This window comes from Pterocles gutturalis, unplaced genomic scaffold, assembly GCF_000699245.1.
Source record: "Pterocles gutturalis isolate BGI_N339 unplaced genomic scaffold, ASM69924v1 scaffold1601, whole genome shotgun sequence".
Taxonomy (NCBI): domain Eukaryota; kingdom Metazoa; phylum Chordata; class Aves; order Pterocliformes; family Pteroclidae; genus Pterocles; species Pterocles gutturalis.
In genome coordinates this window covers 48519-62036 of record NW_010105433.1, presented here as the reverse complement: position 1 = coordinate 62036, position 13518 = coordinate 48519, and the positions used below count along the sequence as shown (strand labels likewise).

The following is a 13518-nucleotide window of genomic DNA, read 5'->3' as shown; positions in this document are numbered from 1 at the left end:
GACCCAGAGAGAGAGAGAGAGGGAGCACTTCTGGACAGAGCCTCATCCATATACAGGGCATGCCAGCCATGGGATGGAACAGACCATTGGCCAACTTGGATCTCAATCCTAAAACTAAGATCAAATCCTGGGCTGGTCACTGGGGCTGTGCTCCCTCCCAGCTTCTCCTGCCCCTGCAGACACGGGCCCAGCAGAGAAGCTGAAAAGTCTTTTACTTATCAGCCTTCTTCTCAGCACAAATCTAAAACATAGTCTCTTACTAGCTACTGTGAAGAAAATTAACTCTGTCTGAGCCAAACCAGGACACCTAGTCATGCTGTTCAATGTTGGCAATAGGACTAAGATCAGCAATTTATTCTATCCTGGTCTGCAGTCATTGATCTCTCTCGCTGGAGAATGGTGGGATGTTTTCTTTCTTTGATCCTGTACTGTTTTAACTGAAGTTTTGATGGAAGCAGAGCAGCCTCCTGAATATGCTGCAGAGACGTTCATTGAACTTAAATGGAAATGAGCCTGCCAAAAAGATTAACAGCTGATAATGCCAACATATTAGAATGAATTTCCAAACAGCCCCAAAGAGCAAGTTGCTCCAGTTAGAGTGCAGTGGGAGCCCTGAGGAACTTGATAAGATCAGCCCAGGAGGCAGTAAACCGGTGAGGATCTGTGATCACGTGCCAAGTCACCCCCAAAATCCCTTCATACACTTGTTCTGCTGCTGGAGCCTGGAGGAGGTCTGGCACATCTGGGAGGTCCATCCAACTCACCTACCCGGGTCCTGCACCCATGGTATTTGCACAGGTGTCCTTATTGGCACATGGCACTGTCTTCCCAGTTCAAGAGAGACGTGGATGTACTGGAGAGAGTCCAGTGAACAGCCAAAAAGATGATTAAGGAATTGGAGCATCTATTGTACAAGGAGAGGCTGAGAGAGCTGGGACTGTTTGGCTTGGAGAAGACAAGGCTCAGGGAGATTTTATCGATGTGTACAAGTCTCTGATGGGGAGAGTAAGAAAATGGAGCCAGACTCTTCTTAGCAATTCAATTCTAATCGAAACATAAGAAAAAAGCTCTTTCCTCTGCACAGGTAATCAAATACTGGCACAGGTTGCCTAGAGATATTGTGGAGTATCCACCCTTGGAGATATACAAAACCTGACTGGACACAGCCCTGAGCAACCTGCTTTAGCTGACATTACTCTAAGCAAGGGGTTGGACTAAACCTTCTCCAGAGGTCCCTTCCAGCCACGATGATTCTGCAGTTCTGTGCCCTCAAATTTAAGGGGCAAGTGGTGTCTTTAGTTAAGGTCTGTGCTTTGCAGGGAGTGATTTCCTATCTTGACAAAGGTTCAGGAAGACAAAATACAAAACAGGAATAGTTGTGAGGCTGGTAAAGATCTGCCAACACGTGGTTGGAGGGATCGCAGTCCACAGGAGCAGGGTGGCTTGTTGACACAACTCAAAAAAGGTGCCATCTTTTTCTTTTCAGGGCTAAAGAAGATTAATATTTGCACACTATGGGAGTAGGCACATGGCAGTGAATTCTGGGAAGAACAAGAGCTGTTTAATGTCTCTGAGATGTAAATAATAAGTCAGAAGAGATCTCTCATAATGAGCATTTGTAAGTAGAACTGTCAGAACCTCCTGTCCCCTCAAGCTCAACAAGAGCTGCTTCTATTTCAACAAAGAAATCAGGAAAATGTTCCCAAAACCCTTTTCTTAATTTCCAAGTTGCTTTTCCACTGAAAAGGAAAAATAAAGCAGAAAACTAAAAGGAAGCTGTGACTCCTCAGAAGGCCCCAAGGCAAAAGTTAGGTGATTCAGTGGTTCCTGTTGGAGCACCCATCACTTGTGACGTTATCTGAAGGAAACAGAGATCATTTCAAGTACCAACAGGATGCTCCCAAGGAAAGGTATCTCATCTCCTTACCCAAGCTACGTGAAAATATCCACATCTTTTTTTTTATTTTGTTGTTTTACCAGGAATCGCACCAGGGTGGCACTTGGAATATATTGATGTGACCGACTCGGCCATGGACAAGACATTTCGCTTCCAGTGTGATCGCTGGCTGGCTAAAGGTGAAGACGATGGGCAGCTCATAAGGGAACTGGCTTGTGCCAATAATGACATCCTGGAACTGAAGGAACGGACCGGTAAGTTTAGAATTGACTTGTGGCATTTTCTGAGGGACCTCAGAGGCCACAGGACCACATCTGCTGGAAGCTGCTCCACTGAGGTTTCCCATGCAGCAACAATTTGGATTTGCAGGCTTTAAGGGTTGAATTACTAAAGGTACTCTTTAGTTTAAAAGTGAAATGCTGTGATAAAAAAGAAACAAATCAGAATTTATGAAGAAGAAAAAGATATTATTCTGGGTTGGAACTTAAGAGAGAACCCCATCTGCAGCGGTTCAATCCAGCAATAAGCCATAAGGACGCATGGTTATGGTCTCATAAAATAACGAGCTTGAGTCTTTGAGGTGGAAAATAAGTTCAATCCTTAAAGCTTTGTAAGTAACATTGCTCCAGCTTCCTCCTTAACATGTTCTACTAGCTCAAGTATCCCAGCTGAACATGACAGCTAAGCTTAACATCCCATAGCCCTGGGTCTGCTCTGGGTAATTCCACTGAGTTCAAGGTAATTATATCGGTGTTTAATGTGCGAGCAATTGAGTGAGCAGGAGTTATTTAATGGCACTGATGATATGCAAAGCGCATCTCAAGAACTCCTGCACTGCGGTGCTCTTCTTCAGGAGCATCCTGGAGAGTCAATAATCTCATTACTTCTGTGGAATTTCTCTCTGTCCCTGCAAAAAAAACAACAACAACAAAAAAAAAAAAACCAAAAAAACAAACAAACAAACAAAACACAAACCCAACAGCCTTGTGATTGGCATTTTGTGTATTTATGTGCCACCATGGCGTCTGAGAACATACTGTTGGGTACATGGATACCCTCACTGTTCCTGTTAGGAACAAAAATTCAGGTTGCTTTAAAAAGAGAGTCCTTAGCGCAGCAGGGAGCTGGCCACAGCTTGTTCAAGAGCAGCTCCCTCTACTCTTGTGAGCTGATCGAGCAGTAATCCTGTTTTTTCACATACTCTATCCCTGCACGAAACCCAAAGTCAAAACTCCTGCAGATTTCAGCGTGGTTCCATCCTTATTTTGCAAATGCTTTCCTGTGTGCTGTGATAAATATTAGGAAGAGAGTTTTTAAGCAAAGTGACAGCCAAATGAAGAGATCTTTCTGGCCATCTGCTCTTCCTTTTCTGTTTAACGTTTGTGTTAATTATGCTTGAAAGCCTATGAGATTGTCACAGTAACGAGCGACAGAGAGGATGCAGAAACAAAGGAAAACATCTGGATCATCTTAGAAGGAAAGCTGGGCCGCTCGAAAGAATTCCTTATGGAAAACTCCTCCAAGAAAAGGAGATTTGAAAGGTAGTGGGACTGGGTGGTGGGCTAGAGGAGCTCCCCACCAGCTGTTTGTCTTCCACAAACGTCAACTCTTCTCTGTGGTGGTCTAGAGCATTGAGTTACTGCCATGATGTTTCTCTCAAAACTCTAATGGCTTCTCACCTGGAGTAAAAGGAAGATACAAAAAATTAATTTCTGATGGGCAGACACAGAGGGAGTTTAAAAATTATTTAAAAAAGACATTTGGTGGAAGGAAATGTAGATAAAGCATGTGTGCGTGTGTGTGTCCTGTTGTATTAGCACATACAAACAGGCTTCTGGTGAGCCCCCGGGGAGGATGTGTATTTTTGAGCCGGGAGGAGCAGAAGGAAGCTGGAGGTGTTTTTCGTTCCTTTTTGCAGCATCTCGCTGGCGGTGGGAATCAGAGAGAAAGTAAAGAGAAAGTTGGAGGCAAAACATTGTCAAGCTGCTCAGATCTGACTTTGCAGATGAATCTGGGGGGGATGAGGCTGAAGATCACTGTCGCAGGAGGAAGGCTGAGGATCAGCCTCGTACACAGTGCTGGAGGCGCATCGATGTAACGTGGGGCAGATCCCTTCTCCCATGTGGGAGCAAAGTGTTCCAGATGTGAGATGGGTTATTTATTTTGTTTAAGGACACAGCACGCTGTTAGGAGATGAGAAAGCCACAGATGCTGCTGATGTTGGGTTGCTTTGCAGGGAGGAAAGGTTTTTCTTGTGGCTCTGTAAAATAAGGTGAAATTCCAGCTGATGGGGACTCTAGCATGAATGGATCAGATATTTAATCTGAAAAATGAAAGATCCAGAGGAGCTTCCTCCTGACCTTCAGCTGATGGTGTCTATGCTGGAGTTAAAGACACCCCTCTCCAAAAGCATTAGTCACAGTCCGCCGTTGGAGGCAGGTTTTAATAAGGACCAGTCTAAGGAGATAAACCTGACAGATACACAAGGGACACAACAGGGAGCCAGCCAAGGGTTTGACAGAGACCTATTGTTTCTCTAAGCTGTTTTCAAGCTGAGCTTCGGGAAGGGTGGCTGAACCAGCAAATTTAAAACAGTGATGGTGGGTAGATGTGTAACAGATACAGTATCTGTCAAGAATGAATGAGTAAGTGGTGGAGGGGAAATTAGTCATTCTTTAGCTTTATCTATAATGAGGCAAATTGATTTTGTGTGTGGAACAGCTCAAGTTTATCCTGGAAAGTCCTAGTGGCAACAATTTAAAGTGTCACCCCTAATCAGAGAAAACACTGAATTTAAATATGGAAATCATACTTTTTGTTGAGTGATTGTAGGTTAAATCAAATTACTTTAAATGGAGGCTTATCTTCTATCTTCCATAGCCACGTGCAAATTATTTAATGTCCCTATGAGACAAGTCACTGCCAGCCTTCGAGATACTCGCTGAAACTTCTCCCTGCTTCCTGTAGGGGAGCAACAGACACATTCCAGTTTTCTTCAAAGAACGTTGGTGATATTGCAGCTATTTGTGTTGGTCACTGCCCAAAAGATGGAAAGAAGTCATCTGCAAAAGCTGATGTCTTCTGGCACGTCCAAGAGATTATCGTAACGGAGATGGAGCTTTACAACAAGTAAGTGATTTCTCATCTGCAAGGGGCTGCTCCAGGAGGACGTGGGGATGCTGAGCAGCTCCACATCTGTCCTCCTGAAGCATTTCAGACTTAAGCAAGAGCAGAAAGTCTTACCAAATCTTAATCCCTTTCTGAAAGCTAAGAACCAGCTCTTTGGTGTGTCGGGTACACGGGTGGCTTGCCTGTGGGATTCTGAATTTTGCATTTGTATGTGCAGATAAGTTTATGAACAAGTTGATTTGGCGGATCTCGCATCTATGGTAAATTAATGTTTCAACTGGTGGAAAATACTGAGATTGACTGAAAATTAAGGGGTTTGTAGGATGCTCTGCACAGACTGGCCTTTAGGTAAGTCTTGGAAAAAGAGCTCCTAGAAAAATTGTTGAGAATAAGACAAAACCTGAACCTCCTGTTCACACCAGCTGGGATGCGAGATGCTGCTGGGATGGTCCGAAAGGCCCACTGGTTGCAGTCAGCTGCCAAATCAGAAGTGCTCAGCTACTCTGTTTTGAATAGGACTGAAATCAGCCATAGCTGAAAAATGACCAGGTCTGAAGAGGTCTGGGCACATCAGGTCCTACAGGATTTGGTCTGAGCCCTGCTTTTGGAAGGGGTGATGTTCATCACTCGGAGCAGATAGCACAGGGATTATGAAAGAGAGGAAGAAAATTGTCCATTTGTAGAACAAACTCCTCTTCAGAGAAAATATCCACAATGTTAATTGTGGATTTCTTTTCTTCTCCTTGATATTTCCACCGCTGCTAAAGAATTTAAAGAGTTTGTTCCAGCTCAGACGATTGAGTGTTTAAGAAGAAATCCTTGAAGTGTTGTTTTTTTCTTAGAAGCTAAGAGTCTCTCCTAGCAAATTAATTAGCCAGCAGAAGAGCCACAATAATATTTGCTGCATGAAAACTCAGTCGATTACATACCAAAACATGTTCTTTTCTCCTGGTGAGGAGAAAAACCTGGAGCCCTTTAAGTCCAGCTGTGCAATCATCAAATCCATGCACTAAACCCGTTGGAGGCATGTTGAAATAGTATGTTTTGAAGGGGCCAAAGATCTTCTCATCAAGATCCAGTTTTTTCAAAGTTGAATTAAATGAAAGAGGGCAGCCAGGAGATACCAGTAAAGCCCACAGCCTGTTGTTGCTCTGCTCTGTAAATGACCAACTGGAGCAGATCTCACTGTGAGAGCAAGCTCTCATTTAGGTATTCCCGATCCCAAATGTTGAAAAAAAAAAAAATCCCATCTGGTCAATTTAAAAAAAAAAAAAAAAAAAAAACAACTAAATTAAAAGAGTTATGAGATTGCTACAGCAATAGTTTTAAATTATATTGGGATTTTTGCCTTTTAGTAGTAGATTTTAGTCTGCAAAAGGGCTGTATTTAGCCTGCAAATCCCAGGGCTAGAAAGGTCATTTTTTTTTTCCTGCACCACACAAAGATTGGCATGTCTATCACACTCCAGACCATGAGATATTACATAGCCCAGGAAATAAAACTGCAGCACCAGGCAATATCTCCACCCCACTCTCATGCAGTTTTTCTGTCTCTGAGCCTAAAAATTTGCTCCCACCAGAATTTCTCATTTACAAAGCTTCTTTCCAGAAAAAGGAGTGCTTTATTTTAGCTGTGGAAAATGTCAAAAAGTGTTGGAAGTACTGCTGCAATGGCAGTAACCCTTCCTCCAGGTGTTTATTTTACGCACTGCAATCCAGCTACACTCCTTCCAGGAAGACCTGCTGGAGTTTGACGAGGAGGAGGGGAAAAAAACCAACCCATTTGGTAATGATCTCCATCATTGAAAATGAAATCCATCATTAAAAGCAGAATGCTCCAGCCTCTGGCCGGCTGCCAGGTATGCAGCAGTTTATGGATGTGCTCTGCGCTCCTCGCATATTGCCAGAGGCAGCACTGCAGAGCCTGGGGCTTTCAGCATCTGGTACCTATTAGTTCTGTGCTCGACGTGGGTTTTTTGGGGTTTTTTTTTGTTGGTTTTTTTTTGTTTTTGTTTTTTGTTTTTTTTTTTGCCTGCTAAGGATGGGCTGCGTGATCTATATGAGGAAAGGGGGAGACTTAAACCTCCTCCTCCCATTTTTCATACTACTTTTTTCCTAATTCCTAGCCCAACCTTAGCCATACCATCAGTGAAGATAATTCATAGAATCATAGAAACATAGAACAGTTTGGGTTGGAAGGGAACTTAAAGACCATCCAGTTCCACCCCCTGCCATGGGCAGGGACACCTCCCACTAGCCCAGGTTGCTCAAAGCCTCATCCAGCCTGGCCTTGAACCCCTCCAGGAATGGGGCATCCACAGCTTCTCTGGGCAACAGATTATACTCCGCAACACAGGGCTGATTGCTCATCCTGCTTTGGTGGGTCCGGATATGGACATGCCATTGCACAGGCAAAAAGGTCCATGTGCAAGGTGTCTGGGGTGGAGATGTTGGTTTTTCCAGTTGCGGTTGCAATGTTCAACCAATGTTGTCTTCATAGAGAAACTCTAGTGCTAGCACATGTATGGAAAAATACTGAAACAGCATTAATTTTGGGGAATTTAGTAGCACGCCCAGTCCAAAACATGGCCATCCACACTGTTAATGTCTTGCTGATTTTCCTTCGACAGATATTTTTTCAGGTGCAACACGAAAATCCCTCTGCGTTACAAGAGACGCGACTACAAAGTCTTCGAGTGTGCCAAGGTCACTGAGAGCTTTGCCAGCAAAGCCCGGAGCTTGGTGCCAGTCAAATATGAAACCATCGTGGTCACAGGCTTTGAAAAGGGTGCGGGGACCGACGCCAATGTCTTCATCACCATCTTCGGGTTGAACGGAGACTCGGGAAAGCGGGCGCTGAAGCAGAAGTTCAGGAATCTCTTTGAGCGGGGCAAAACCAACAGGTTTTACCTGGAAACGTTGGACATGGGAGAGCTAAAAAAAGTCAGGATTGAGCATGACAACAGCGGTCTGGCCCCGGGTTGGCTGGTGGAACGGGTGGAGATCACCAATTCAGCAACTGGTGTGACCACCATATTTCCCTGTGGGAAGTGGCTGGATGAAAACCGGGGCGATGGGTTAATCTGGAGGGAGCTTTTTCCTAGGTACTGAGGAAGGTAGGGCTGCAGGAGGGTTTTGGTCTCTTCTACACATGCATTTTTCTCATTGTACTGTTTTATATTGCATTTTACTTTTTAAAACACTGCCTTTTGTATTGAGAGATTTTTTAGTAGCAAGACGTACTTCCTGGGTTAATATTTTGTAAAAGTAATACTGCTTTTTTAAAGTGCATATAAAATTGTGAATGAAATAAGTACATTTCTTGCTCATTTGTGTTTAAAAGCCACAACTAGCAGAGCCATAAACTATCCCTTAACAGCTCACATGCCATCTTCTGCTTTTAGTGTTTTGCCCTGCCTGGGCTGGGAAAGCCCGCTGGCCTCCACCACTGATGGGCTCCCCTGGAGATGAGTAAAGAGGATAAGAGAATTGAGCCAATAGATTTAAGACAATTGAGCTTGGAGATCCCAGTTTTTCCCGCTTCTGGCAATTGTGAATGTCCGTACACACAAAGGTAGACCTCCAGAAGGCAGTGGGCACAGCAAGACTTCCTGCGGGGAGATTGGGAAGGACCGGTTCTCCACCCAGCCAGGTGTCAAGGGTTGGGATCGGGGTGATGTTTTCCACCTGTGGGCTTTCCCCTTAAAGCCAGATATAGCTCCCTGGGTGAATTTTATCAGGTCTGCTCAGGGGTGGGATCTACAGTTAACAGCAGCTGGAGCAAAAGACGTACCAGCTAATCAATTCCAATGCAAGGAAGCTGTGCTAACGATATTCAAAGCTGTCTCAGGATGATCTTACCCTATATGGCCTGAATACCAACTCTGTTTCAGAGCAGCTGCCATTCATTTCAATTTTTTTTCTTTTAATAAGGATTTCTGGTTTGGTTTTTTTGTTTTGTGGTGGAGGAGAAATTTCCCAGCTGCCACAATGGCCAGTGCTCCTGTAGATGAGCTCTTCCCAGCTACTCACATCTCTACAGGTACCAACATAAAAAGCTGTTTACAAATCACTACTTCTGGTGCCCCGTCTCCCTCCCCAGGGGCCAATCCTCCAGAGGAGAAAGGTGGGATGTCTGAGCTGCCATGAGATGACAACCTTCTTCCTATGTCCTAAGAGAGCACTTTCCCCCTCCCAGAAGCCGGTTTTAGATAAGAAATTAGTGCAAATAGGGCTCAAATGGGTCAATAGTGGGTCACACCCCCTGAACCCACCCATCCCATCAGTCCCTGGGTTGGGGATGAAGCTGATGCTTCAACTGGTACATGACCTGGATGTGCCTGGCCTTAAGGCAGGACTGTCCCACTGCCTGGTCATGGGCTAGTGATGCTGAGACAGGAGTTGGGGGTGTGTTGTGGGTGCTGTTGATTGCTCCTGGATATTTGAAAGCTGCTGCATCCCACCAAAACCTGGCCAGGGAAGTACTGCATCTTTATTTTCCATCAAAGAGACTTGAGCTTATTCAGGGCTGTCTGTGCCAGCTCGCAAATAATAGCTCAGACTAATTCATTTTAGAAACCTTTATGGTAACCGATGGTTTTGGAGCACAGCAAGTTGCTTAAATGAGCCCAGTAATCAACCTCATCAATGATCAACAGCTTACTGATGGGAATAATAATAGCAGCATTTACTGGCTGTATTCTCCCTCCTTGCTGCAGACTGATGCTACCAAGCTCTGAGCAAGGACCAAGCCAAGGGCTGGGAGCAAAGGAGGAGCAGGATGGACCTCAGGAGGGCTGAAGGTTGGTGTTGAGGTGAACAGGCATGTTGCATCCCTGGGACCCTGCTGGGATGGGGCTTGGGCTCCCTGGACAGCCAAGGGATCCCACAAGCAGAGTCTGGAACATTTGCTTTTGCTGTGTTTGTGCAGCATCATTGCAAAGCAATGGTTCCCCAGTGGGTGTTTTGAAATGAAAAAAAAAAGGATTAGGCTTGTGGTCTTTCTGCTTTCCCTCCCACCCTAGTCTATCAGGGCTATGAAAAAAAAGCTTCCCTGTCAATAGATTTGTCCCATTTTTAGAGAAATGTCTGCTGCAGTGAAATAGGAGGTTTGGGGTTGTTGGTTTTTTTTTTTTTTTCCATTAAAATGCTGTATCCCAGCATTTCCAGTTGGCACTGGTCAGCACCCACTTGGTGTGGAGACACCAGAAATGCTGGTTTTCATAGAAACACAGCATCATAGAATGGTTTGGGTTGGAAAGGACCTTCAAGACCATCAAGTTCCAACCCCCTGCCATGGGCAGGGACACCTCCCACTAGCCCAGGTTGCTCAAAGCCTCATCCAGCCTGGCCTTGAACCCCTCCAGGGATGGGGCATCCACAGCTTCTCTGGGAGCTTGCTGATATGGGGTCAGTAACCTCACCGCCTCCCAGGAAGGCAACCTTGGCAAAGCATGAAAAAAAATCTGGTTTTTTTTCCTCTAAAGACTTCAAAAATGCCCCTTGTTCGTGCCAAACTCAACTCCACCCTGGCTCTGGGGAGTCATTCTGTTGCTACAACAACTAATGCTACAAAAGTAAAAAGGCAAGAGTGGAGTTTTTCCAAGCGCTGGATTTGCGTTAAGCTGCTCAAACCAGCACGTTCTTGCCCAAGTGGAGAATTGAGAAGGAGAAAAGCCAAAATTGTCCCAGCGCTGTGCTTTTTGCAGGGCTCAGGCCATCTCTGCCTGCTGGGGCAGAGAAACCCAAAGCTGTATGTTGAGCAGATGCACAGCTCCTGCTCCCCTTGCCACCCTCTATTTTTTTATTATTATTATTTCCCTCTATTTTTTTTTTTTTCTTTTTTTTTAAGTGGGGGGGGGGGGTGGTTAATGCACATGCCTTCATCTAAAAAACCATTAATGTAGATGAGAAGCAAGAGCAAAGGATGAGGAGGGTGGCACTCAGCAGGAGTCTGCAAAACCAGGCTATCCCATCTTCTTGGGGTCCCAGTCTTTTCTTGGGAGCCTGATGAAGTGCTGTGTTTACAAAAGCTCTTGGGTGCTTCCAGTGAAAACAAGTATAACTAAGGAGACCTTTGCAGTGTTGCATGCTAAAAGGGGCCAGTTGGCTCTTGCTGCAGGACACAGAGAATTATTTGAAAAAAAAATTTCTATGAAATGGTTGTGAAATATTTTTTTATAGCATCTCCTACCACCACCAACCTTATGTGCATGAAGGCAGAATAACTGAGGGCTGTGAAGTATCCATCTTATAATCTCCCCTGCCCCATCGTTATGTGTAGAGGTTGATTCTGATATAGAAAAAAGCTCCATTTTAAAAAAAAATATTAAAAAAATATTCTGTTTACTGATGGCGTTGTATAGCTCTGAGCTACAAACTGCGGGCCAGCTGAGGATTTAGATACTACAAAAACACAAATAAGGGCTAAGCTTCCTGACCCCGGGCAGCTGCTGCGAGAGCAGATGCTTGCTGTGAATAAAGATGTTTCATCGCCACTCATGCTGTTATACCTTAATGGGAAGAGCCCCTCTCCCTCCCCAGCACAAAAACCCCTTACTGCTCCACTGCGCTCGACAGGGCTCTTATCAGATCGCGGCGGCGCGTTTGCTGCAGCAGCTTTGAAGCAAAACCGATTGCTATCTCAAACAACTCTCTTAGCACTGTTATCTTTTTGAAGGACATGAGCAAAACCTCGGCAAGCAACTATTTTTCCCCAGCTGGCCCAACAGGTCATTTTTAAGCTGTTTTCTGAATTTGTAAAAGTTTCCTATAATGGCAAGAGTATTTTTGTATTGCCTGAATATGGGGTATCCTTTATGCAGATTTTGCTGGATGCTGAAGGACCTCCCAGGGGAGGGAAGGGTGAGCGAGCGGCTGTGTGGTGTGAAACTACAACAAGGCATGAGGAGGAACAGCTGAATCGAGAGTAGGTAGGAGGAGAGACTGGCACCATTCATTGCGGGGGAAAAAATAAAAGCGCAAGAGGACCTATGAAGTGGGCTGCATAGGATGCAAAGCTGGGTGTATGGCCCATTGGGTTCTCCAACAGATAACAAAAAGGATTGAAAATACTCTTCAATGTGTCTATATTAGTTTTGAGGTTTTTTTTTTTTTCTCCCAATAAGTTCCTTTTTCACAGAATCAGAGAATGGTTTGGGCTTGGTTTCATTAGTTATTAAACAGGAGACCCACACAGTAAAGTCCAAAGTCACAATCAGTGAAAGAAGAGTAAATTCTGACACCCCCCCCCCAAAAAAAAGAAAAGAAACAAGCAGTAAATAAAGACCAAGCGATCGCCCTGCCAGGTGATTTCTGCGTGGCACAGGTATATAGTTAGCAATGCGGTTTGTTTTATTAGTTATAAATAAAGTACAAAAAAATCCACCAAAAGTGAATCTAAGCATTTACACAGTTTCTAATGTATTTTTGTTTCTTCAATGCGCTATTGCTTTCATATTAATAATAAATATTTTTTTCTAGCTTTCTTCTATAAAATAGTCTATGTAGCAAAATGTTGCACAGCACAACAGAACAGCAGTAGGAGTACAAAAATGTGGGTGATCCTTTCGCTGGCCCAAGTCATTAAAGGAGAAGATTTTTATTTTTTTTCCTCACCACTTGTTTTACTGATCCCTTTTGCAGTGTCTTTGTAGGGGGGAAACAACTGACCCCCTGTCCCTGCATGGCTCAAAACTGCAGCTCCAGGCTACAGGGGAGGAGTGGTACAGATCAACAAGGAAAAAAAGAAAGCACAGACAGTTTTAGAGCTAAGGTAAGGCAAAGTCAACAAAGCAGAGCAGCACCCTGAAGCGAATATTAGGATAAAGCCATTTTGTGCCTTTCTAACCCAAAAAATAATTAGATCTGAAGCCTTTTTTTTGGGAGGGATGGCTACGTGCATCAAACCCCACTCCTGTCCACACGCAGCCAAGCACTTGTGCTGACCAAGAATGGTTATGGCTTAAAGCTTAAAATATTGTTAAGGTGAGTCTAAGTCTCTTGGGATGCTCAGGGACTTGATATTCAGGAGCCTTTTGGGAAAGAGCAGCGGCTTGCAAGGGCAGCATGGCCATGGCTGGGGATGGATGGGGATGGGGATGCTTGGCCACCGCTGTGGGAGTTGGGTGTCAGCTCAGGGCTGGTCCCCTCCCTGGGGACAGGAGCGCTCTGGTGCAGGTCCCCAGCTCTACAGTGGATTAAAAAGGTTAAAGTCAAGGTCTGTCCCCTCAATGGATGGAAACCAACTGGAAGGTCTTCAAGAAGAGGGATTCTGCTCCATGCGTGTTTTACAGCTGGGTTATGGCAAATGCTTGTGGCTAGGCATTACAAAGGGGTCCCGAATCACTCCCACATCCATCCCCATCCCTCTCAGGTCAACCCTTATAAACTTAAATGAATCCCTTGATTTTAATTTTGTTGCCTCCAAAGACAACCTCAGGCAATTGGCTCCTTCATCCTCTCTGCAGCACCCAACTAGGTGGACACACAAGA

At 44.7% G+C, this 13518-nt stretch overlaps 1 protein-coding gene across 1 annotated transcript in view; it reads left to right on the top strand.

Moving 5' to 3' along the window:
* The window catches only part of LOXHD1 (lipoxygenase homology domains 1), a gene marked incomplete at its 5' end in the record, with an annotated part of 69990 nt that extends 61854 nt beyond the window's left edge, over positions 1–8136 (top strand). Inside the window, 4 exons of the mRNA XM_010087391.1 lie at positions 1981–2151; positions 3300–3438; positions 4865–5026; positions 7656–8136. Of these exons, the coding sequence (XP_010085693.1) occupies positions 1981–2151; positions 3300–3438; positions 4865–5026; positions 7656–8136 (953 nt within the window). The remainder of the gene's footprint in view (positions 1–1980; positions 2152–3299; positions 3439–4864; positions 5027–7655) is intronic.
* Positions 8137–13518: the final 5382 nt, after the last annotated feature.